Source organism: Eutrigla gurnardus (assembly GCF_963514095.1).
Source record: "Eutrigla gurnardus genome assembly, chromosome: 7".
In the NCBI taxonomy this organism is placed as follows: Eukaryota; Metazoa; Chordata; class Actinopteri; order Perciformes; family Triglidae; genus Eutrigla; species Eutrigla gurnardus.
This window is the reverse complement of record NC_139921.1, coordinates 2,095,983-2,121,788: the sequence shown is the minus strand read 5'-3', so window position 1 is coordinate 2,121,788 and position 25,806 is coordinate 2,095,983. Positions and strand designations below refer to the sequence as shown.

The following is a 25,806-nucleotide window of genomic DNA, read 5'->3' as shown; positions in this document are numbered from 1 at the left end:
ACATTTACAGACTGCAACTGCTTTTGGTAGGAGAATAGCATCCAATAAAGTTAGAATCAAATCTTTGTGTTGAATAGCTTTGCCTGTAGATGTTACCATGCCTCTGTTTTTCCACTGTTGTGCGAAAACATGCAGTGTTGAGAATGCATACTGGCTATCTGTGTCAACTGTGATAGCTTTCCCTTCCCCCAATCTACATGCCTCCATCAGAGCTATTCTCTCTGCTGCCTGTGCTGAGAAATGTGACGGCAAAGGTGAGGATTTCAATACTTTCTCCTGTGTTACCACCGCGTAGCCACTGGCGTTCGTGCCATCTGGATTTTTCCTGCAGGAACCGTCAACAAACATTGTTATGTCTGGATGTGTGAGTGCTATGCTGTACCAATAGTTTAATCTGCCCCCCTCTATGACATACTAGCCATCATCGTCGTCATCATAGTTTTTTTTTCGTTTTCGGTGTCCTTGTGCTGCCCTACATACCTTCATTCCATCATAAGATGGAACTACTCCTATGCCTAGGGCTAACATAAGGTCCCTCCCCAGTAAGTTAACTGGGCATAGTGTTGAGATGGCCATCGATGAGAACACTTTTCTTTTGGTTTCAGGGTCTTCAATACAAATTGGTTTGCACATTGGCTCTACCATCACATGCCCTGTGGCTGATTTAACTCTAAGTCCGTCTGACTTTGATTTAGTTAAGCCTTCAGCATCTTCCTCTCACACAACCGATTTGCATGCACCGGTATCACACAGGAATTGTATTTTGTGAGTGTTCACTTTTAATGTAACAAACGGTTTCTCTTCTAGGCCTAACGGAGCGTCTATTGTTTTTACTGAGAGAATCTCATCTGCCTCTGTGTCTGTTCCCTGTGTGTGTGTGAGTGACGCTTCTGTGTGCTATGTGTGTGTGAGTGGTGTGTCAGCATGACCTGTCCATTGAGATAGTCATGCGGGAGGCGATTCTCGGTTCCGGGGAGTTGAATCTCGGTTCCATCTGGGTCCTCTGCCTCCTGCCCCTCCTCCTCGTCCCCCCTCGGACCTGCAGTCTCTCACCCAATGTCCAGTTTTACCACAATTATAGCAAACATCATTCCTGTCTCTCGATCTGCTCCTCTCCGCGCCCCCTCCTCTCCCTCCTCCTCCTCCTCTCCGCCATCTGCCCCTCCCTCGGTGCACCCCCTCAGAAAAACATATTGCAATCACTCCTCTAGTCCTCATCATCGTTTTCTAACACAAAGGAGTCGCTTATCTTCTCCTTTTTCTTGTTTCTATATATGCCCTCCGCATGCACTGCGTGTTCTTTTATGTTATGCAAGCCTGCCGTTGCATGTCCAATCAGATGTTTTTTGATGAAGTAAGACAGGTCTGGGTTCATACCTGTCATAAATGCATTCTTTAGCTGCATAGCGTACGGGCTATCATCTTTCTTCATCGGAAGCTATGCCACTGTTAGTATCAAAGACTGTTTTGAGTCTGTCGAAGTATACCAAAATTGGTTCGTCTTTTGTTTGTTTGCAATTTGTTATTTTAAAGTAGTCTGCCCTGCCCCTGACTACTCTCGCCAGGAGCGATCCACTACTGCTCCCCAGCCATCTGTATTATACGCATGGGGATTATTATTATTGGCTCCGTTAAGGGGATTCCAATTTCCCATAATCAGACACCAATCGCCTTTCAATACGCTTCTGAGTGCTCTTTCCACTTCCAGCGCATTTAGCCAGTAGCTGGCAAACACCCTCCTGAACTGTGTTTCAAACTCTGTGCTGTTGGTTCGAGGATGAGGAACGTCAGCTGTGGCTTCTTTTACATCCGCCTCCGTCCACGGACAGTAAACTCTGACTACAGGAAGCTGGCCTACTCCTGCGCAAGGATTTGGCATTTCAATCATGGGGCAGATGTTTACTTCAGGTGTATCATTATCTATTTTTTTTATTGTGATGAAGTAAGAGGATTGAATGTCTTACTGCTACGGGTTCTACCCCCTTGTTCTGTGTCCGGTGCCCTAGTATTTGCAGAGCGGTTCGGAGGAGGCAGGAACATCTGACCTCGGCTTTTTTACTGACTTAGCAAAACCTTTCTCTGATGAGAATAAACCAAAACTCTCTGATAGGAGAATCCTTTTTTTTTTTGTAACTGGTCAACTGCCGTCAACGCAGTTCTCTGTGTCTTGCTAAATGAGTAGAAAACTCTTTCACCTAATTTGATAAAACCTTTCTCTAAATTTGAGAATCTTAGGCAGCTTCACGTTGCTTTTCGGCAGCTTTAACCCACGGACTTTAAACCTAGCTGCTAACTTTTACTGGTCACGGCCACAGTCTTCGGGATCCCGGATCTCAGCGTTCTACCAAATGGGGCAAAATACTCTTTTTATCACTCAGGGTTTTTCCTATGTTGAGTAAAACCTTTACTGATTCAGTAAAACCTTTCTCGAAAGTTGAGAGGCAGCTTCACCTTGCTTTTCGGGAGCTTTAACCCACGGGGCCCTAGTTTCGTGGCACAGCGCAGGGCGGCGCAGGGTGGCGGAGCCGGCGCAATGCAAGTTTCGACCCGCGCAGCCTTGCGCACCTTCAGTTTGGCAGTTTGGTGGATCGCCTGCGCCAAAATGGGTGTGGCGGCGCAGCAGGGGGAGGCGTCACAGATTCAGCTTGGTGTAGCGGAAGTTTCGTGGCAAAAAGCCTCGCCAAGACTGCGCTGAAAGCTCGCCAGTGTTGGGACCTAACCGTTAGGACTACACAATGCGGCCTACAAAGCCTACACAATGCGGCCGGACAAAGGGACAAAGGAGATAAAAACTACAACCACCATTTTAGTGTCACCTCCACCTGGTCGCGAGATCTGACGTCACACAACTGGTGACCTATTGGCTTACAACTGCATGGGACTCCAGGGGTTCCCCCGGACCAGCCGTGAGCTATAAATACCGGCGCCACCAGATCCCTCTCTCTCTCCAAAGTTCTGATCGCGGACCGCCGAGTCCGTTTGTTCATGTGCTGCTGTATGTGAATACTGATTGTGTACCACGCAGCTGGGTTGATTTCTGTAACAGTGTTTTCGACTAACCTCCGCCATATTCGCGAGCTCAGAAAGCCTCTACTATCAGTTAAAAGACCGGTCTCGCGGAATAAACGCCAGTTCATTCACGCGAGCCCGTGTGATAGCGGCACGGCTTCTGAGCCTCAGAATATCGCTCGCGCATTCTCTCTCTCTTTGTTTGTGTCCCGCTAACACACACACACACATACACGCCGCACACACGTGTCCTAAGCCAGCTGTTCCCGGCGGACGCTAGGGACATCTGGTGGCTACATACGGCTATCTCTCTCTCTCTCTCTCTCTCGCTACTCCATCGGACGTCAGTGGCTCCGCCCCTGAACGCTGCGAGGAATAGCTCCACCTCTCTCTCTCTCGCTACCCCATCGGACATCAGTGGCTCCGCCCCTGAACGCTCTCATTTCAGTCTGCAGAGAGGACACAGGGGAGATGGCAAACTTCACATGCACCTCACACAGCTGTCAGTTGAACCTTCGCCATAAACATCAAAACTATTATAACTTTAGTGTTTCTTCTCTGATCTGCTCCAAACTTTCCAGACTTAATAAGAGTTCCTTCCTGAACACATCTGCACTTTAATATTGACTCACAGTCAGAGCGCCACCTACTGGTGACAGGAAATGTCATTGATTTTGTGACTTTTTCCAAGTAACAGCCACACCTGGTTATTTTTTGACTAATTCCTCTCATTTCAGCCTGCAGAGAGGACACAGGGGAAGGAGGAGAGATGTCAGGAAGTCATGGACATGTGTGTGAGCTCTGTGGCTGAAATGTAGTTTCACTTTGGATCACACCAGATCAACGGTCATGAAACTTTCCACACCTGCTAATGATTTTATTCGTTGTCTCATTTGCTCCACACTTCGCATGCACCTCAAATAGCAGTCAGGGAGATAGATGGCTTTGAATGTCGATTGCTTGTGTCTTAACTTGCACCCCAAGAGGTGGCCCAGCAGGGGTAGGCGGTCACAACACTGCTTTGTGACCTCAGGCATTCCACAACCACATATGAACGAGGGCCCGTCACGACACTGCTTGCAGTTTTAATTTTATTTAAACCTGACCTCATGTAATTTCCTTATTACATAGAACTTTTGTCTTTTTATAATTTCAGTCGTTGGATTTGAATCCACACATTCTCTCATCTTGATTTTAATCAATTTCGTTTTGGAGAATATTATGCATTACTTATTGCGTCCAGGCCGAAGGTGAAGCTGACGATAACAATAGTGACAAAACACCTCCGACCTTTATTTGCGTCCGCAGTGTCGGAGTTGCCCAGAGCCGAGATGCAGCCAGCGGACGCTTCTCCTCTTCCAAGCCTGTTGGTGACGCCGGATTCAATTCAACGGAGGTTCACTGCAGCAAAGTCACCATTTCTACCCAGACACGTTCACATGCATCATGCAGCCGTCTTCATCAGCTGGTCTGTGTATCTCTCAACATCACCCAAGAGCAAGCGTTATAAAGCGTTGATGGATGGAAAATCACAGCTGCAGCATCATCATAGTTTATAATTCCTTAGTGGATTTAGCAGGAGCATTTTCTCCAACAATGAAGAAACAGTTTAATATGTTTTTATTTGTAATATGTTAAATACATTATGTTTTCTATTCTAATCTGTGTGTGCTCTGTGTTTCATGTTGATGGTTTTCACTGGACAGCAACTATTTGCTCCAGTCACTAATGCATGTTCCTCAACACGACAAGGTTCAGTCTAAAGACAAAGCCATCCCGATATACTCCATTCATTTAAGTACATTTACACAAGCATTAATACATTTACAACAAGTACAAGGAGGAATGAACCTGACTGATTACAAACTGCAATGTTTTCATTCACATCTTTGCATTGACTCTGAATGTAATCACACCGCTTTGTGTTTGTTGTGAACAGCTTCAGAGACACAGAGACACTGATCCAGACCAGACTGCAAACCCAGGATAAAGAGGTTCAGTGAATGTGGTGTTGAAGGTGTGGAGGTGGATCAGTTTGTTAGAGGAGACTCTGTAGAAGGTCAAAGTGCCAGCAGGACAGTCCAAGTACACTGCTACCACACCAGAGGAGGAGGAGGAGGAGGAGGAGATGAGTGTTTGTTTGTTTTTGTGCCAGACAGAGTAACCACCAGCATAACAACACAGACTCCAGGACTGATCATTACTTCCAAACACAGAGTCGTCTCCTCTCCTCTTGATTCCTCTGTAACTCACTGATATATAAACCCTTCCTCTCCACTGGACCTCCCAGTAACAGCGACCAGTCAGACCGTCTCTACACAGCAGCTGAGGACATGAGACAAATCTGTCTGGATGATCTGGATATGACTGGTCGTCGAACACATGTGTCACCTTCCTGTTGGTGTTGTCCAGTTTGAGTTCTCTGCTGACTGTGTTTGTGTCCAGTTCCAGTTCACAGACATCTGATGGAGAGAACAAACACAATGCAGCTAAAGGTTATTGTTGGAGACAATTGGGTGTTTTTTGGTGTGTGTTTTAAAGCTTAATAAATATACTTTGGGTATTAGTATATGACATCACAAGGGGGCGGTAACTTGATGGTGATGGGTCACGTCATACATTTCATTGATAAATAGGACACCGGTGTGTAGTGGTGGGTGTTTTGTTGGATCGCAGAGAAAAACACAGTGTTGGGGAACTAGCAGGAGCAGATTCAGTTATTAATAGATAATTATTAATATCAATACTCAGTCTCAATATTAAGGAGTTTGTACTCAAATGCCAATAATTAATAACTATTAGAATATGAGTACAAACAGTTGAAGGATTTGTGAATTCTTCACAGAGAAGAGGTTGATATCATTCATTCTTATACAACATTAATAAACACAGCAGTATGTTCATAAGGGGTTTATTAACAATAAACAAAGAAACATACACTAAGTCCAAGTGGCCTATCTAACTAAATACTATACAAGTGTGTGTGTGTGTGTGTGTGTGTGTGTGTGTGTGTGTGTGTGTGTGTGTGTGTGTGTGTGTGTGTGTGTGGGTGTCGACCAGTCAGCTATGTGGAGTGGGGGTGTTCTTTGTGGGAGGCCGTGTGGTCCTGCCTGGAGAACAGGTTTCTATATATGTGTATAATTAGTGTAATATATGTAGAGCCGTTAGGAAAGTTGGATTAGTGAGAACGCAATCTGTTCTGGATCACTGACGATCAACAGACTAAACAAAAACACGACAAAATTACATCGTTGGTCCTAAAAATATCACAGTTTGGCCTTAAATTACTAAAGATTGAAACCAGACCAAACTGTGGTCTGGTCTCTGGTCTAATGTGAGCTACTATCTAGACCTCTAGGGGACCACAGACAGTCTCTGGTTCCTCCACATAGTCTGGTCTGGTCTCTGGTCTAATGTGAGCTACTATCTAGACCTCTGGGGGACCACAGACAGTCTCTGGTTCCTCCACATAGTGTGGTCTGGTCTCTGGACTAATGTGAGCTACTATCTAGACCTCTAGGGGACCACAGACAGTCTCTGGTTTCTCCACATAGTCTGGTCTGGTCTCTGGACTAATGTGAGCTACTATCTAGACCTCTAGGGGACCACAGACAGTCTCTGGTTCCTCCACATAGTCTGGTCTGGTCTGGTCTCTGGACTAATGTGAGCTACTATCTAGACCTCTGGGGCACCACAGACCCAGGAGACAACATCTGGTTCCTCCATTTAGGATTCAGGGACGTCAGGACGACAGGAGGACGATCTCAACGCTGAGACGCTTTAGAGACACAGAGGAATTTATCTCTTGAGTTGAAATATTTAAACTCACACAAACACGACTACGTGAATGTTGCGTGTTTGTCTCCGTTGCCATCCGGCAGGAATTGCCGTCCGTTTGTGTCTCTGCGTTGACTTTGTGTGTAACTGAGTGTGAAAATGTGGCGTTTGGTGTGAACACAACACGACATCTTTACAGCCACGAAGAAACAAACGCTCCATCCTGATAGAAACGTGATCATCGGATTTCAGTCATGAACACGTTCAAATCTCGAGCAGCTGAGTTACTGAAAACATACTCACACTTCCTCAGACCAGGTCTCAGTCCCTGCTGTCCCCCATGGTCCACCCTGCAGGAAGACATTCAAAGACCTCAATCAGGTCCACCATTAAACATGAACCCCAGTACCTCAGTCAGAGATGGAGACACAGTCTGGAGCTGTTGTCCATCTGTCCTCACCTGAGTGTCCAGTCTGTTGTCTGTCCATCTGTCCTCACCTGAGAGTGTCCAGTCTGATGTCTGTCCATCCGTCCTCACCTGAGTGTCCAGTCTGATGTCTGTCCATCTGTCCTCACCTGAGAGTGTCCAGTCTGATGTCTGTCCATCCGTCCTCACCTGAGTGTACAGTCTGATGTCTGTCCATCTGTCCTCACCTGAGAGTCTCCAGTCTGATGTCTGTCCATCTGTCCTCACCTGAGAGTGTCCAGGCTGATGTCTGTCCATCTGTCCTCACCTGAGAGTCTCCAGTCTGATGTCTGTCCATCTGTCCTCACCTGAGTGTCCAGTCTGATGTCTGTCCATCTGTCCTCACCTGAGAGTGTCCAGTCTGATGTCTGTCCATCTGTCCTCACCTGAGAGTGTCCAGTCTGATGTCTGTCCATCTGTCCTCACCTGAGTGTCCAGTCTGATGTCTGTCAATCTGTCCTCACCTGAGTGTCCAGTCTGATGTCTGTCAATCTGTCCTCACCTAAGAGTGTCCAGTCTGATGTCTGTCCATCCGTCCTCACCTGAGTGTACAGTCTGATGTCTGTCCATCTGTCCTCACCTGAGAGTCTCCAGTCTGATGTCTGTCCATCTGTCCTCACCTGAGTGTCCAGTCTGATGTCTGTCCACCTGTCCTCACCTGAGAGTGTCCAGTCTGATGTCTGTCCATCTGTCCTCACCTGAGGGTGTCCAGTCTCCAGTGTGGACCCTCCAGTCCAGCAGACAGCATCTTGACTCTTGAGTCTCCTGGATGATTGTAGCTCAGGTCCAGCTGTCTCAGATAGGAGGGGTTGGAGTCCAGAGCTGAGGCCAGAGAAGAACAGCCGTCCTCTGTGATCAGACAACCTGACAGACTGAAGACACACACTACTGTCACTTCTGGGGACTTTATATAGACTTATGTCCATATGTCCACTTTTTAAAATGAGAAAAAGTGATATTTGTCTTTTGCTGTGTTGATGTTGTACTGGGTGGGATAAGCGTGGCTGAGTGATGGACAGAGATGGACAGAGGAGGAAGTTAAAGAAAGACAAGAGACGAGTTGAAATGATTGAGAGAGAAATTGAAGCGTTAGAAAAGAGAAGAAACAACAGTTGAAACAGTCTATGTGGTCTGTCTTCAGACCTGGTGTGCCAACAAAGATCTGGTATTGATTTTAAACCATCTAGCAAAGAAAAAAGGCTGTAATTCAATAACATTTCAACAATGTTTATAGTTTTCATATTGAACTGGAGGAATTATGAATAACAAGTTCTCTGATAATAACAGTAAAATACAAAACACAGCTTTGAAAATGTGCTTCTTAAGAGTCTCAGAACATATGAGGCATTCAGGTGTTCAACTGCCAGTTGGAAGAAAAGAGTCTGTCTTGATTCAAAGCTCTGTTCTCACTGTCAGCATTCCTCTTTGAGAGCAGCCGTATGAACTTATCTATCGGCTCTAGATTTCACCCACCTGACTGACGTTTATCACCTCCACTCTCTGATCCATCTGTCAGCTGTCAGTGAGTCTCCTCAGTTGTCACCATAGAAACGTCACTCACAGAAACTCCAGTTTGCACAGATTTGATTAAGTTCAGAGTTAACGTTTCACCCCGTTGCATTACTGGGTAATTTAGTGTTTGTGAGTAGCAACCAGTGAGATTATTTAGCCTCCAACCATCTGAACCAGTGTAGTGATGCTAACGCTGTAGCAGTAAAATGGAAACGCTCCGTCATCATTTCATAATTCTCAATGATCTATCAGTTATTAGTCTGGGTCCAGATAGGACGGGGTCTGGGTCTGGATCTGGGCCAAGCTCCACCTCTTAGTGACCCTTGCTATAGAGCCTTTTACAGTCATTGTCATCATAAATGTGTGTGCACATGTTGGTGTTAAAATGGCGTTTTGTCTCCGCCGTGCAGACGAGTTAGAAGCTTTAAACTTTGAATTAAAACTGTCAGCAGCATCAAAATGTCTGGTTGGTTCATGTTCAGTTGTCAGAGTTGATATTCCAATCAGGCATCAACCTCTGGTTCAGAAAAGTGAAGTCAAGCCTGAAGGTCCTTAAAGCTGCATTCTCTCTGCTGGCCACTAGGGGGTGTTTTCATGAATAATATGTCTTCATTGCATCTGCATAGCTTTGAGTCTGCATGTGGGTCCTCCCTGCTGCTTCAGCCACCGTGACAAGAATATTAGTTCATTTCATATAAACTCAATAAACTCAACTGTATAGAAAGTGGTTCAAACTGGCTCCACCTTGACAGCAGAGACAGTCTGGTGTTGTAGTTCAGGCTCACATGTTCATGGAGTGACGTTCACAAACGTAGACTGACGTTTGCAACAGCATTTATAAACACCAGGTGGATTTATAAAACTATTAAAACATGGAACGGCAGGGAAAAGATAAACAAGAGGTTTGGTTTTGACAAAAGTTTTGTTTTGTTCTTTTGCTGGCAAGTTGTTAGCAGCAGAAACAGTATTTCATCAGCCATGTTAACAGATTAGTAGCAAACGTGTCTTTTTAGGAATACGTGAATATAAATAACTGAATATTTGGTGCATGTAAACACATCACTGAAAGCTTCATAGGTAAACTTCTCAAAGTAGTTGAATCTGACCTGAGAGTTTCCAGTCGACAGTGTGGACTCTCCAGGCCAGCAGACAGCAGCTTCACTCCTGAATCCTGCAGGTCGTTGTTACTCAGGTCCAGGTCTCTTAGACTGGAGGACTGGGAGCTGAGAACTGAGGACAGACCTTCACAGCTTCTCTCTGAGAGGTTACAGCCACTGAGTCTGAAGAGGAACCAGAAACAATTACAAACAACTGTTCATCACCTCAGGTTCTAACTGACATTATTATCATAATTAAGTTATTCACATATTCTTATTCTATGACAACTTAGTAACATTATGTGAGGTGTTTTATTTAGGAAGCTAAAAGGTTCTATTTCCAAAGTCAAACCACCTTGGTTCTCTAAGGTTCTACTTGTGAGCCAATCAGCAGGTCAAATGCACACAGGAAGACCAATGGGGTTGTGCTTCTTTGTCATGTTGCTGTGGTTGCTCAGTGGCAGCAGCAACAAGGAGCAGAGGAAATGTCACGCCAACGCAACGCTTAGAAGGAACCTCAAGATCAAGCCTTGTGAAAGACAGCAGGACAAACACCAGACTAGTTCAGTCTTACTAATAAGTTTAGTCTCATTGTTAGCTACCATGCTAGCCAGCTAACACTGGGTTCCAGAATGAGAATCTCAACACTGACACACAAAGCGTCACACAAGTTCTTGGTTCGTGAGACTTCTGTGAATTCACCTTGTATGTGTTATTTGTTTAATTTGCGCTGCCCATTGTGAAATGGCTTCTATTCACGTCTTTGATTGACTTTGTATGTAATTATGCTGCGTGACAAATTCACTTTGTGTCTTGTGTGAGCAGCATTGGGGTTAGAAGGTCCTGTTTGCATTAAACCCAAGAAGAAGAACATATTTGAATCTTATGTATGAAAAGGACTTGTAATTCCAAGATGGTTTGTTGTTTTCTGAATGAAAAACTATATTTACAGAGCTTTGCTGGAGACTTGGACCACCGGCAGCAGCCTCAGAAGAGCCTCCTCTGAAGCAGAGTATTCCTTCAGGTCAAACACGTGTTCAACACAGATGTGTTAGTTTAGGTTTGTCTCTGGAGACTTTAGACCACCAGGAGGTTGTTGGTTCTTCTGCCATCAGATTGACACCAGAGTTGATGAAGGTCAGATGGACATGAAGAGCAGCCAGAAACTCCTGAACACTCAGATGGACGAAGCAGAACACCTGGTCCTGGTACAGTCCTCTTTCTCTCTGAAGACCTGTGTGAACACTCCTGAGTACACTGAGGCTGCTTTGATATCGATGCCACACTCTTTCAGGTCTGGTTCATAGAAGATCAGGTTTCCTTTCTGCAGCTGCTCAAAAGCCAGTTTTCCTAGAGACTTAATCATCTTCCTGCTCTGTGGACTCCAGTGTGGATCCGTCTCAGCTCCTCCATCATACTTGACGTTCTTCAGTTTGGACTGAACCACCAGGAAGTGGATGTACATCTCGGTCAGGGTCTTGGGCAGCTCCCCTCCCTCCCTGGTCTTCAACACGTCCTCCAGAGCTGTAGCAGTGATCCAGCAGAAGACCGGGATGTGGCACATGATGTGGAGGCTTTGTGAGGTCTTGATGTGGGCAATGATCCTGTTAGCCTGCTCCTCATCTCTGAACCTCTTCCTGAAGTAGTCCTCCTTCTGTGGGTCAGTGAACCCTCTGACCTCTGTAACCATGTCAACACACCCAGGAGGGATCTGATTGGCTGCTGCAGGTCTTGTGGTGATCCAGAGACGAGCAGAGGGAAGCAGTTTCCCCCTGATGAGGTTTGTCAGCAGCACATCCACCGAGGTGGACTCTGTAACATCAGTCAGGATCTCGTTGTTGAGGAAGTCCAGAGGAAGTCGACACTCGTCCAGACCGTCAAAGATGAACGCAACCTGGAACTCTTCAAACCTGCAGATTCCTGCTTCTTTGGTTTTGGTGAAGAAGTGATGAACGAGTTCCACCAAGCTGAACTTCTTCTCTTTCAGCAGGTTCAGCTCTCTGAAAGTGAATGGAAACGTGAACTGTATGTCCTGGTTGGCTTTGTCTTCAGCCCAGTCCAGAGTGAACTTCTGTGTTAACACTGTTTTCCAGATGCCAGCCACTCCCTTTGTCATCACTGTTCTGATTGGTTCATCCCTTCCAGGTGAGCCTTTAAAGATGTCTTCTTGTCTGATGGTTGTTTCTGGTCGGTCTGGTTTCCTGGATGCCATTTCAATCTGTCTGACCTCATGTTCCTCATTGACCTCTGCAGTCCCTCCCTCTGTGACGTGGAGCTCCGTGTAGACCTGATTCAGGAGGGTTGGGTTTCCAGCTTTAGTGATGCCTTCAAACAAACACTGGAACTTCTTCTTGAGGTTAGACTTGAGTTTACGTTGGTACACTGCACCAGCGGTTCCTGGATAAACAACAAAGGAACCCAGTTAGTGGATCCTACAGACCCTTTTACAGTCTATGAACAAGCCATGTGTTAGAGCCATGTATTCCTATAGTCCTCAGTAGTAGTGACTTCATGAGCTTCTTTCATGATTAAATCATAACTATTGGACACAAAATCAATCAGGTGCACCTGATGAAGCCAACAGAAGTAAAATAAAAGACATTTACAAGACAAACAGAACTGGAAGGATATATAACCCTTTGAACTGCAGCTGTAAAGCTCAGTATGTCAGTCTAGAAATAAAGAGCCTCTTGTATCGCCTCAATGTGCCGTTTTGGTTTTGAAAGGAAAATTCACCAGAATTAGCTTTTTAAGGCAACAAAACAGAAACACTGACCTCTGGTGGCGTCTGCTGGTCACTACAACACATCACAATACAGCATCATAGAAAGAGACGGTATTGATGACGGTGTTGAAAATAGTACCGTTGGGATTTTTAAATATCCTGGTATACCGTAATCCTCCACGCTGAGACGCCACCATTGAAAACATGGAGGTGTCCTCGTAGAAGCCTGTTTTAAATACATTTTTGTTTTCATCTACCAACACTGGAGTAATACGAGCTGAAAGTCACCAGTTAACACGGTCACTGTGTGAAGTGAAACACCTGTTCCTCTGAAACGGTCGTGATCCTGTCTGAACTCTGTAGAACTTGAGTCTGTTGGAATATCGATTCTGACAACCGAACACGTAACAAGCAGACATTTAGATGCTGCTAACAGTTTAAATTCACTGTTTAAAGCTTCTAACTCGTCTGGATGGTTGAAGCAAAACAACAAACGTTGACATCATGCGTACGCATATTTATGATGATGTCAGCTGTAATCGGGTCTGTAGACAACCAGAGAACCTAAACATTGAAGTTGTGTGCAGCCTATTAGGAGAAATATGAAGTTCTTCATGTTGAATCCTTCTCTTCTTTCCACCATGTTAAATCTGTTAAAATCCTCTTACTGATCTGCAGACAGTCAGCCAGCTCCTCCTGCTTCATTCTCCTCAGGAAGTGCACTGTGATCTTCTGAAACGCCTCTCTGCTGCTCCTCTGCTCTTCATCCTCACCGTCCAACAACTCCTCGTCCTCACTCTCCAAGCATTCTGGGTAATCTGGACTCAGGACCTTCTGGATCTTCTTCAGCTCGTTCTTCACAAAAGTGACGATGTTCTCCTCCAGCAGCTGGAACAGAAGGATAAACTGAACATGAACTCTAAAGAACCCAACATGGGATTCATGTGTGGGTCTGAGCAGCATGGAGACCACTAGAACCTGTTCAGCATTGAGTCTGTAGTTGATGTGGTTAATAGTGAAAGGAGAGCTTGTACATGTACTCACCATAAATATGGAGTCCAGGTGTGTTTGATGCTGCTGGGTCAACGGAACCTCTGAGATCTGCTGAACTCTGTGGAGAAAACCAAGTTTAAAGAGTCACTAAACCACAGACTGGAGATCAAAAGTGGACGTCGTCATGGTGACAACGCCTGTTGGTTTGTGGACTACGGTTTTGAAGCCTCAGATTCTGCACAAAGGGTGGATCTGATGAACACAAGCGGCAGAGCAGAACCCAGAGCAGCAACCTTACTGGAGCTGGATCCATCTCGATTCTGGTGTGAAGCTGCTAACAAAGTTAGCTTCATAATTCAAGGTCAACTTTACAGCTAAGTGTTAAAGTCATCATAGTAGCTAACTGCATTGGTAGCGTGGTAGCGACCTGTCAATCAGCAGATAAGCCCCGCCTCCTAAAGCATCCCCTGCTTTCTGGTCTGGTGGACTCTAAATGGACCATAATGTACTAAATGAACATCATGCTGGATTGGAGAAGACTTGAAACTAGAGATTGAGACCATAAACTCATGTTTACAATGTAGGACCATTTTCTCATAGACTTCTATACAACCAGAGAGGAGTCGCCCCCTGGTGGCCAGCAGAGAGAAGTAGGACCATTTTCTAATAGACTTCTATACAACCAGAGAGGAGTCGCCCCCTGGTGGCCAGCAGAGAGAAGTAGGACCATTTTCTCATAGACTTCTATACAACCAGAGAGGAGTCGCCCCCTGGTGGCCAGTAGAGAGAAGTAGGACCATTTTCTCATAGACTTTTATACAACCAGAGAGGAGTCGCCCCCTGGTGGCCAGCAGAGAGAAGTAGGACCATTTTCTCATAGACTTCTATACAACCAGAGAGGAGTCGCCCCCTGGTGGCCAGCAGAGAGAAGTAGGACCATTTTCTCATAGACTTCTATACAACCAGAGAGGAGTCGCCCCCTGGTGGCCAGCAGAGAGAAGTAGGACCATTTTCTCATAGACTTTTATACAACCAGAGAGGAGTCGCCCCCTGGTGGCCAGCAGAGAGAAGTAGGACCATTTTCTCATAGACTTCTATACAACCAGAGAGGAGTCACCCCCTGGTGGCCAGCAGAGAGAAGTAGGACCATTTTCTCATATACTTCTATACAACCAGAGAGGAGTCGCCCCCTGGTGGCCAGAGAAAAGAAGTAGGACCATTTTCCATACTTTGCACTTAAATGTCAAAATCTGGACCTGAATCCACCAACAACAATACTAAATACCAGATACATTGGTTATGTGAATGTTGGCTTCTCAAACCTGCAGTAAAACTCATTCAGGTCTTGGACCAGATGGTGTAGTTGGTGGTGTAGAATGTCTCTCTGGTTGCTGCTTGCTTGTCTTGAACGGCCTCTTGAGGGATTCAAGTCAGAAAAGATCAAAGTTGCTTCCCATGAAAACCTGAATCCTGGCCTGATCCAGTACCTGACATGTATCCATTTCTCCCTCCATACCTGTTCCTGGACTTTGATCTGTTGCCTGTTCCTGATTCCTCTGGATTTCTTTACCTGTTTGGACCAAAGCGGTCTCATTCCAAATGCATCAAGTACCCAGTTTGGTCAGAGCCCTTTGGAGTCTGATGCCGGGTTTTCTAGCAGCTCCGATGTAAACCCAGCTTAGCATATTTTAGCTTAGCTTAGCTTGCAGTAGCTGTCACGTTAGCCAATTTAGCGTCTCACTGACTCTTAACTTTTCTCTGGCTGGTCTAGACCTGATCCATCCTCCAAGGAGGGTTCAGGTTCAGTTCTTACCTTCCATCATCAGCTTGGTCAGCTTTAAATCCAATACTGAGAGGCATAGACCGGTCACTCTTCATGGACACACAGCTGGGTCCAGGTCCAGGTCCAGGGGAGTCTGGTCTCTGCTGCTGCATCCTGATACATTAAATACAATATCAGATTCTAACTAGTTGAGCTTCATGAATCAGTTTGCTCTGTTTATCTTTATATTGATGAGTCTTGCTCTAAGAGTTGATGCTAGTGTCAGAATCAATACTATAAATGGATCTGGGTCACATTAGACCACGTTGTGGACCCGTGAACACCTGTCTTAGTGCTGGACTCAGCGTTTTGCTAGCATAATGTTAGCTTTGTGGTTTGTAGCTGAGCCTAAGGGTTCTATGAGCTGAGCAGACTAGAAATATCTCCCGTTGCCAAGTCGTATCTAAGGTCCGTCCTATTAACGGGAGCAGTGGACAATGTTTCCGTTGCATGAGAACCTTATGGGGTGACAATGATGGGGAAACGGAGTTATGACTCGTGAAACAACTTTACATTTTGGTTACAAAATCTCCACTGGGCGTCTGATGGTTCTGTCCTTCACGTAGTCCATTACCTCCTGATAATAGACACCTCCTCATGCATTATCAGTTATGTTAAATCCTAAAATAAGAGTGTGGTGGTTATAAAGTGTCTTACTTAATACTCTACAACCTCCCTTGAGTGAGAGGAAGACGGTGCTCGAGTTTGGTGTTAGTTTGGAGTCTTTCTGTTCTTAGCTTAGCTTAGCCTGGCCGCTACTCTTCTATGTCATTAACTCTTTACTTTTCCCGTCTATGAGTCTTTTCTTTCAAGAGGTTTTCTCCTCATTGTCTCTTTAAGGTTGGATTGTTTATTTCATATTCTGTAGTTTAATCCCAGTTAAAAAGGATTTGGTCCTTTCTGTTCGAGCTTCAGGGAAACAAGAGACTGTCTGTCACTCATCGTGGTTCAGAAGACAGAACGGGTTGCAGGATTCAGGGCTGGTGGACTCTGAGTTACTGATTAAGGTGCTGGTCTAGACCGGATTCATTGAGAGTTCAGGTTCAGTTCTTACCTTCCATCAGCAGCTTGGTCACCTTTAAAGTCAATAAAGTCAGGCATAGAGTGGTCACTCTTTATGGATACACAGCTGGGTCCAGGTCCAGGTCCAGGGGAGTCTGGTCTCTGCTGCTGCATCCTGATACATTAAATACAATTTAAGAAATACTTTTACGTCGATATTATCCCAATACAATATGATCATGATACATAGGTCACGATATGGAGGAAACCCCCCTTCCTATCTGCAATGTTATGAGTGGTGCAAATAAACATAAAACGATCCTGCTGTCAAACTAAGTAGTGTGAGGGGCAAGTTGCATTGTGGGAGATGTTTGGCAGTTCAGACCATCACATTATTCATTCAGCAAATGTTTCATGTGTGTAAATTACAAACCACTCAGGTGGAAGATTCCATCAGCTGTTGTGAGTTATTGTTGATGGACACTGTGTTTTTGTGGTCCAACAGACCAACAGAGAAAAGTTGAAAAGTGAAAGTGAAAACAAATGGATTCAACAGGAGAGTCAACACTAGATTCAGATCATCCCCTACATGGACTACAAAGGTCTGGACCAAGACCTGGTTCTTCACCTCAGGACAGTCAGATAATAACAAGGTTCAGTTTTAAACTCAATAAAGCGATCTAGTTAATATTATGTATATTCATGTTGTTGAGTGAGAACCATGATGGTGAAGTGATCTGAGTCCTGGACACTTCGAGATCCTCGTCTCACCTCTGAGCTTTGGTCTGGCTGTCATGTCCCCCATCCTGGGTGGTTTTAGAGGGAAGGACTCCGTCCTCTCGGTCCTCACACTGATTCATAGCAGAGTCTCCACCTGCTGGCAGAGACGCACACTGTCACTACGGTAACACTGACAACAGAGAGGCAAAGTCCCGCCCCTTCCTGTGTCTCCAATGGGACCTCATTTCTTGAAAACTATGAACGGTAGTTAACGGTGAGACCAATAATGTTTTGGTCCCGTTTGAGTTGTACAGCGTCCAGACGACAGCAGGAGGATCTCAAAGGCTTTCAGGACACAGCGACACACAAAGTTACCGCTCCAGTTACAATATTTCAACTGACTCAAATACGCATTTAGTCCTTGTGTTAATCTTTGAGCTTTTCTTCATAGATAACTTTAGCTTCAATGCTAACATTTTATTCACATTGTAAATAGCTCAGACTTTAATGTCCAACATGAAGCAGTAGGGATGAATCCCTGTTGTCGTTAAACACCGTTGTCGTCCTGTCGTAGGGAGTTAGACCTTGTCCATGTGTTTTTGTTGGTTTCTTTTGTTATCGGATTAGCTCGAACTACGGTCAGGAAGTTACATTGTTACGTTTATTGCTTTGGCCTTTTGTTCGACATGAACTTCCAACAAGTCTCACAGCAATTAGTGAAACAGTCATTGAATTGTAATCTAGTCATTTGTATACATGGACATGAATTTTACATTTTTTTCCTGGCATTCAGCAAACTGTTTGTACATTCAGTTGGTCGACATTATGCCACAAAACCAATGTTAGCTTTAGAAAACAAAACCAACAACAAAACCAACGTTAACTTTAGACAAAAAAAAATACTACATAGAAAGAATGAAATACTACATAGACATACACTGAACAAAAATATAAATGCAACACTTTTGCCTTTGCTCCCATTTTTCATGAGATGAACTCCATCCATCCATCCATCGTCTACCTCTTATCCTGTATTCAGGGTCGCGAGGGGCTGGAGCCGATCCCAGCTGTCATTGGGCGAAGGCAGGGTTCACCTGGACAGGTAACCAGTCTATCACAGGGAGACATGTAGAGACAGACAGGTAACCAGTCTATCACAGGGAGACATGTAGAGACAGACAGGTAACCAGTCTATCACAGGGAGACATGTAGAGACAGACAGGTAACCAGTCTATCACAGGGAGACATGTAGAGACAGACAGGTAACCAGTCTATCACAGGGAGACATGTAGAGACAGACAGGTAACCAGTCTATCACAGGGAGACATGAGATGAACTCAAAGATCTAAAACATTTTCTATATACACAAAATAACCATGCTGGCCATGCAAGAACTGGGATGTTTTCAGCTTCTAAGAATTGTGTACAGATGCTTGCAACATGGGGCCGTGCATTATCAAGCTGCAACATGAGGTGATGGTCATGGATGTATGGCACAACAATGGGCCTCAGCCTCATCTCGTCACGGTATCTCTGTGCATTCACAATGCCATCAATAAAATGCACCTGTGTTCTTCGTCCATAACAGATGCCTGCCCATACCATAACCCCACCACCACCATGGGCCACTCGATCCACAACATTGACATCAGCAAAGCGCTCACCCACACGACGCCACACACGCTGTCTGCCATCTGCCCTGAACAGTGAAAACCGGGATTCATCCGTGAAGAGAACACCTCTCCAACGTGCCAGACGCCATCAAATGTGAGCATTTGCCCACTCAAGTCGGTTACGATGACGAACTGGAGTCAGGTCGAGACCCCGATGAGGACGACGAGCATGCAGATGAGCTTCCCTGAGATGGTTTCTGACAGTTTGTGCAGAAATCCTTTGGTTATGCAAACCGATTGTTTCAGCAGCTGGCTGGTCTCAGACGATCTTGGAGGTGAACATGCTGGATGTGGAGGTCCTGGGCTGGTGTGGTTACACGTGGTCTGCGGTTGTGAGGCTGGTTGGATGTACTGCCAGATTCTCTGAAATGCCTTTGGAGACGGCTTATGGTGGAGAAATGAACATTCAATTCACGGCGACAGCTCTGGTGGACATTCCTGCTGTCAGCATGCCAATTGCACGCTCCCTCAAAACTTGCAACATCTGTGGCATTCTGCTGTTTGATACAACTGAACATTTTAGAGTGGCCTTTTATTGTGGCCAGTCTAAGGCACACCTGTGCAATATTCATGCTGTCTACTCAGCATCTTGATATGCCACACCTGTGAGGTGGGATGGATTATCTCGGCAAAAGAGAAGGGCTCACTATCACAGATTTAGACAGATTTGTGAACAATGTTTGAGAGAAATGGTTATTTTGTGAATATAGAAAATGTTTTAGATCTTTGAGTTCATCTCATGAAAAATGGGAGCAAAAAACAAAAGTGTTGTTTATATTTTTGTTCAGTGTAGTACACAATGTTGTTTCATGGTTAGAACGGTGTTTTCTGGGACATTTTATTCAGATACATGCTAACTGACCACGTTGACTTCAACTAGCATTGCTAATAAACACTTACAATAGCTCAAAAAACCAAAACATTTGAGGCAATGCCCTTTAGATGTACTGAAATGACTCTGTGTTTTCCCCAAATCAGACTGGCTTTTTAAACATAGGGAACCTTTTAATTTAATTGCAAATGTCGGACGTAAAGGATTTGGTTGTCCGTGTTTTCTGTTTCTTGTGTTTAACAGATAAATGAGAAGTTTCTGAGATGCAACGCTGAACATCTGGAGGCAACATTCATGCAGTGATTGGTCAGTCAGTCACGCACATTAAATAAACATATACTCCTAGTGAACGCATTCACAATGAATGTGGGTAGTTACTGTCCTTTCACCGTTGTTGACAAGAAGACATTTTTTACTTTGTCTTCTAACTAACAGATCCATGTCACCCAATCAACATGAAGAGAGGTGGACTACGAGTACCATGGGGACGAGAGCCGAGGACCTTCTCGAGGACTACCATGCAACTATTATCTTCATTGGTATTCATCAACGCTGAGTCTTGTGTCCCTTTTAGCAAGTATATGTCTTCTTCTTCGCTGGACGAGGGCGTTAGGTCCTGAGGGGTTTTTTATCACTCGACTGCCTATTAACTAGTGATGTCCAAATGAAGCTTCGTGAAGCATTTTCTTTATTTTCTGAGCCCAATAGATGGCGCTCTCTGTTCAACAAAGGGTTGAAAGCAATGGAAATATATCAGCCTTCAACCCTTTGTTGAACAGAGAGCGCCATCTATTGGGCTCAGAAAATAAAGAAAATGCTTCACGAAGCTTCATTTGGACATCACTACTATTAACGTAAGGGGCATCCCTAGTCTGACCATGGCGCAGGTGCCTATGGTGGTGTCGGCCTCTACTCGAGAATAGAGACGCAACCCTCCACAATAGTAAAACAGTCCCGCTCGGGCCCATGGTCCTATCACATCCCCAGATGTTGTCCTATTACACCAATCTGAGGGTATGTTTCCCACATTAACTTTTGGTTTGCTGCTGGTGAAGTTGAAACACTGATACCTGGGATCTTTTCCTTTTATGGCGGTAAAATAGCCGGCCCTAGTTTTATTATCAATGGGTGGGAAGACTGATGCCAGGGATTGGCATCCTGAGGGTGTGGCTTTTCTGGTTAAGTTCATCATACATTCATAACCTACTTTGTCTTTGTCTGGATATAAGGGGGCAGGTTCGACGAACATGGCAGGACGCGCAGCCGCGCATGCTACACATCCCGTCATGTTCTGGCGCTTAGCATTATCCGTAATCCACCTTAACCAAATGTTACTTTCTCCGAAGCCTGTAGCCATTTTTACGACGTCTAAAGGAGTTAATTCTGTGTAATCCTGGGTCATCACTATCGGACTGGTAGTGGGCGGCTTTAGGGCAGTGGAATTAGCTGTGGTCGTATTCGTTGCACTACCTTTACTAGTGGGGGCGTATTTGGGCGGGTATATGTTTACTTGTATTCCTCGTATCTGGTCTTTTCCGGTGACGTCTACTCCTAATGCGATCCATATGCGATTTTTTCCCGTGGAGCTTGCCTTAATGTTATTGATAGAGAGAGTGAGCGGATTGCCGGTTGGACTGAAATCTCTTTGGAACGAAATGTGGTCCCAAAACTCGCTGTGTGTGTCTGGTAAAACCGGACCAGGTCCCAGTGTACTTTGTTACTAAATACCACGCGGCACAAAATGGCTGTGAATCCACCGAGAACCCAAACCCACGTTGGTAAGCATTCCCAGTGGCCTCGCAGCTCTCCACTATTTGTGGACTATGACACAGATAGACATCGTAGCCCCGCCAACTTGCTTGGGATTCCCCGCAGTCTATCACGGAGCACAGGTCGAATGTGAACATTGTGGTATCCCCGGCAGTATAATTTAAAACTATTTTAGCACCGCACGCGACTTCGGGGATCTGGAAAGTTTTCGTTTGTTCCCTTTTGGGACGGGTTAGGTAAATGTTGGTGGAATTGTCTCGCTCTTTGTTTATTAGTTCGAGTCCTAGTAGAAGGAGTATTACCGCCACCCCGGTTACACCCATGATCACGGTGCACATCGTTTTCCCCCATGGGAGATAGTCTGCATATCTCCACCTCCGTCTTTCCTCCGGTGCAACAGACGGATCTCCGGAGAGTCTCCTAAAACTCCTCGGAGTCGTCATTTTGGGCCAAATCTGTTCTCCCTTCCTGGAGTTAGCGAGTAGGTGGTGATGCTGGGGCACAATGTGTCAGGTGGTGCCAGGGTGCTCCTGCTTTTCCCTTGACCTGGACCGAGTGTGAAGTAACCTCCTTCACTTCGTACGGACCAGTCCACCTGGGGTCTGTCCACTTTCTTTTGTGAACCTTGACCCTGACCCAGTCTCCTACTTTGACTATCGTCCCCTGCTCTTCGGGATCCTTCTCCTGTGCCTTCTGCACCTGTATTGAGAGGGCTGAGACAAGAGATATTAGTTCTCTCATGTAGTCGGATTTTTCTATCTGACACACATCTAAAGGAGGTATATGTCCATCACGTGGCGGGCCAGGCATTGGCCTTCCCGTCAACAACTCATGGGGCGACAGGTGCGTGCCTCCCCCTTTTGAGGTTCTCATGGCCATGAGAGCCAAAGGGAGGGCCTCCAACCATGTCATCTTACTGCCCGCACATACCTTGGCTATTTTAGCCTTCAATGTTTGATTCGCGCGTTCCACCAGTCCCTGGGACTGTGGATGGTAGACCGAACCAAAACTGTGTGCAATCCCCAGGAATGCCTCCACTTCACTCAGCATCTGATTGTTAAAATGTGTCCCGTTGTCTGATCTGATACGTTTCGGTACCCCATATCTGGGTATTAGCTCTGTTTGCAACCACTTTATTACTGTCTTCCCGTCTTCTCTATTTGTGGGGATTGCTTCTACCCATCTTGAAAATCTGTCTACCATTACCAAGATGTACCTCTTTCCCTGTACTACGTTCTCCTGTCCCATATCTGTATAATCTATACTAATATCTTGGAATGGTGCGAGAGGTACGGGGTAGGATCCCATGGGCGTTTTGAATGGTTTTCTTGGGTTGTGGTTTCCACAGACGACGCATTCTTCGCAGTATAGTTTTGCCATGCTGTCTAGGTGTGGGTGCCACCAGAGTGCTGAAATGTTCAACAGTGTTTGTCTTTGTCCTTCATGGGTTGGTCCATGGGCTTCTTTTAGTAGGGTCGCTACTAATTTTGCTGGTGCCACTATCCTTCCATCATGTGATCTCCAGAGACCTTCTTTCTTTGTGGCCCCCTTTTGTGTCCATGTTGACCATTCGTACGGGCCTGCTTGTTCTTGTATCTTTTTTAGGTCTTCTTCGGTGAGTTTAGGTTGGGGGGGCGTCAGCCTGAGTACCATTTGCTTTGGCTGATATCCTCCTGCCTTTTTGGCCGCCTGATCTGCAGCCTCGTTTCCTTGACTGATCCTGGTGCCTGTTTTCTCATGTCCTTTGCACTTCATTATGGATACTCCTCTTGGTAGGGTGATTGCTTCCACCAGCTCTTGTATTTCTCTTTGGTGTTTGATTGGGGCGTTGCTGGATGTTACGAATCCCCTCCGTTGCCACATGGGTGCATCTACTTGTGCCGCCCCATGTGCGTAAGCAGAATCTGTAAAGATGTTCACCGTCTTTCCTTTGGCCAGTTTCAAGGCTTCGGTGAGCGCCTTGACTTCTGCCATTTGCGCTGAAGCGGGTTGTGGTATTACTTCTGCTTTGAGCGTCTCATGTCTTCCATTGGAGTGTTGCTGAACCACTGCATATGATGCCTGGTTCAGTCCGTTTTCTCCTCGGTAGCAGCATCCGTCAGTGTAGAGCCAGAGTTCTGCTTTGGGATCTATGTCATTTTTCAGGTCTTGTCTGAGCTTACTTTCCTTGACCGCAAGTTCTTCACATGAATTCTGGGTTCCTTTCCCAAAGTTTCCGGCCATGTTCCTTTCGGCTGCGACAAAGGTTATATGTGGCCTGGTGCATTCTCTTTGAATCTTGGTTTTTCTGGCCATGCTGAAAGTAAACTCCTTACTTGCCAAAAACGCTGCAACTCCATGTTCAGTGTGGACCTGTAATGGGTGACACATCACTAAATGTGCTGTTTTTTGGAGAGCTTTTGCTACTGCTGCAACATATCTGGCGCACATTGACTGTCCGGTTTCCACTGCGTCGAGTTTTGAAGAGTAGTATATCAACACATTCCTCTCTCCCCCTTTTTTCTGATACAAAACAGCATTTCAAAATGCATTTTGTTCAGAAACATCCAAATGGAACACTTCTGTGTAGTCCGGTGAGGTGAGTGCAGCAGCTTGGGAGAGTACTTGTTTCATGTCAGTGAATGCTTGTTCAGCTTCAGAAGTCCAGGGTAGTCGTTCTGTGAGGTTTCGAGCCCCTACCTCGTTGATCATTGTCCGCAAAGGTTGTGTCCGATTGGAGTAATCAGGTATGTGGGATCGGCTGTAGCCCGTTAGTCCCAGAAATGACAGCATGTCTGCCACCGTGGTGGGCTTTGGATGGTGTAGGATTGATTCCCTGTGGGCCGTAGATACTCCCAATCCTGATGCCGAGATTTGTCGGCCTAGGAATAGGACTTCTTCTCTGCATAGCTGCACTTTTTCTCTCTTGACTTTGTAGCCCTTTTTGTGCAGAACTGAGAACAGTAGGGCAGTGGCCTCCAGGCAGAGGGTAGATGTTTCTGCTGCCAAGAGAAGATCATCTACATATTGGATGAGCACAACCCCTGGTGGCCATTGGAGTTCTAGTAGGTGTGCTTTTAGTACCTGATTAAAGAGACCTGGCGAGTCCCTGAACCCCTGTGGCAACCGATTGTAGGTGTACTGTTTGCCCCCAAACGTGAAAGCAAACATGGCTTGTGATGTTTGTGCCAGTGGAACACTGAAGAAAGCGTTTGCCAAATCTATGACAGTGAAGTATCGAAATGCTGGGCTTAAACTCGTGAGTGCTACGTGTGGGTCTGGTACTGGATGAACATCTGGAGTCGTTGCATCATTTATAGGGCGGAAATCTTGTACCATTCTCCAGCCCTTTCCCCCTGCTTTCTGTACCGGTAGTATGGGAGTATTCCATGGGGAGTGGCACTCGTATATTACCCCGACGTCCAGAAGGCCCTGTATCGTGGGGGCAATTCCCTTCATTTGATCTTGGGTTAGAGGATACTGCCGTCGATAAATAGGAGGTGCATCTGGGTCTTTCAGGGTGACAATTACTGGTTGTGTTTCCAGGGCTCCTACGTCATGGGGGGTTATAGTCCAAAATCGTGAGTTCAGCGCATTCAAAACCGCTGCAGCTCCTGGGTGGTCCGTACATGGGAGTCCATGTTGTCTTGGCAGTGGCAGGTGACTTTGCTCTGGTTGACCCCTTCTTCCTTGGGTCGGTATGGTTCCTGCCACTAGGTGGCTTCGAGGGATTTTTTGTGAGAGGTCCTTCTGGTTCACTTTCTGACCAGGTCTTTTCTGAGCCGCCTTGACTCCTTGATCCTCCAGGGGGCTCCAGTGCCGTTATTCGCTGTTGCAGTCTTTCCACTTCTCTCTTCATTTCCTCTCTGTCTTGGTCTTGTACGAGGACTTCCACGCCGGCCAATGTTAGTACTGGTGCTTGAACTGCTGTGTCTGTGGTCTGTGCAGGCATAAATCTTTGGTGGGTGTAGGGAGGTGGGGCTGTTGGGGGAGATGTCGTTTCTGGAGGCCCAGTTGTTAACTTCTCTGGCAGGACTGGATATATGCCCCCTCCCCCTCCCTGTGTCTCTTCATGTTTGTCTCCCCTCTCCATTCTTCTCTGCTGAAACAGATCTTTTAGCATTAGATTTGTTACTCTTGTCTCTTCTTCTTGTTCTTCAAACATCTTTTTGAGTGGTTTGAAAAATGATCGCTTGTCCTTTTCAGCCTCCATGTTCTGTCGAGCTCTCTCTAATCTTTGTTTAACATCATTCACCATTATATTCATAGCTTCTCTTGATGGCAGCCCGTCCTTGGTGATCCATCCCTTTATCTCCCACCTTTTCGCTACTGATTTAACTATCTTCCCATCTCCCTTTTTACTTCTATCCTCAGTCATAACTCTAGCCTTCAAGGTCTCTACGAAGTCTTCCATTTCCCCCTCGTTCAA

The 25,806-nt window shown here is 45.7% G+C and overlaps 2 protein-coding genes across 2 annotated transcripts in view; both read right to left on the bottom strand.

The window, feature by feature from the left end:
* Nucleotides 1–25,806, bottom strand: part of LOC311016207 (uncharacterized protein) — a 618,931-nt gene that overhangs the window by 65,937 nt on the left and 527,188 nt on the right. Inside the window, exon 21 of the mRNA XM_084013783.1 lies at nucleotides 9,871–10,044. Within this exon, the coding sequence (XP_083869909.1) occupies nucleotides 9,871–10,044 (174 nt within the window). The remainder of the gene's footprint in view (nucleotides 1–9,870; nucleotides 10,045–25,806) is intronic.
* Nucleotides 1–25,806, bottom strand: part of LOC311016209 (uncharacterized protein) — a 199,603-nt gene that overhangs the window by 171,139 nt on the left and 2,658 nt on the right. The window contains exons 3-6 of the mRNA XM_084013785.1: nucleotides 17,175–17,277; nucleotides 16,456–16,578; nucleotides 15,393–15,515; nucleotides 13,631–13,697 (exon numbers count right to left, since the gene is read on the bottom strand). Coding sequence (XP_083869911.1) covers nucleotides 13,631–13,697; nucleotides 15,393–15,515; nucleotides 16,456–16,578; nucleotides 17,175–17,263 — 402 coding nt within the window. The 5' untranslated portion in view covers nucleotides 17,264–17,277. The remainder of the gene's footprint in view (nucleotides 1–13,630; nucleotides 13,698–15,392; nucleotides 15,516–16,455; nucleotides 16,579–17,174; nucleotides 17,278–25,806) is intronic.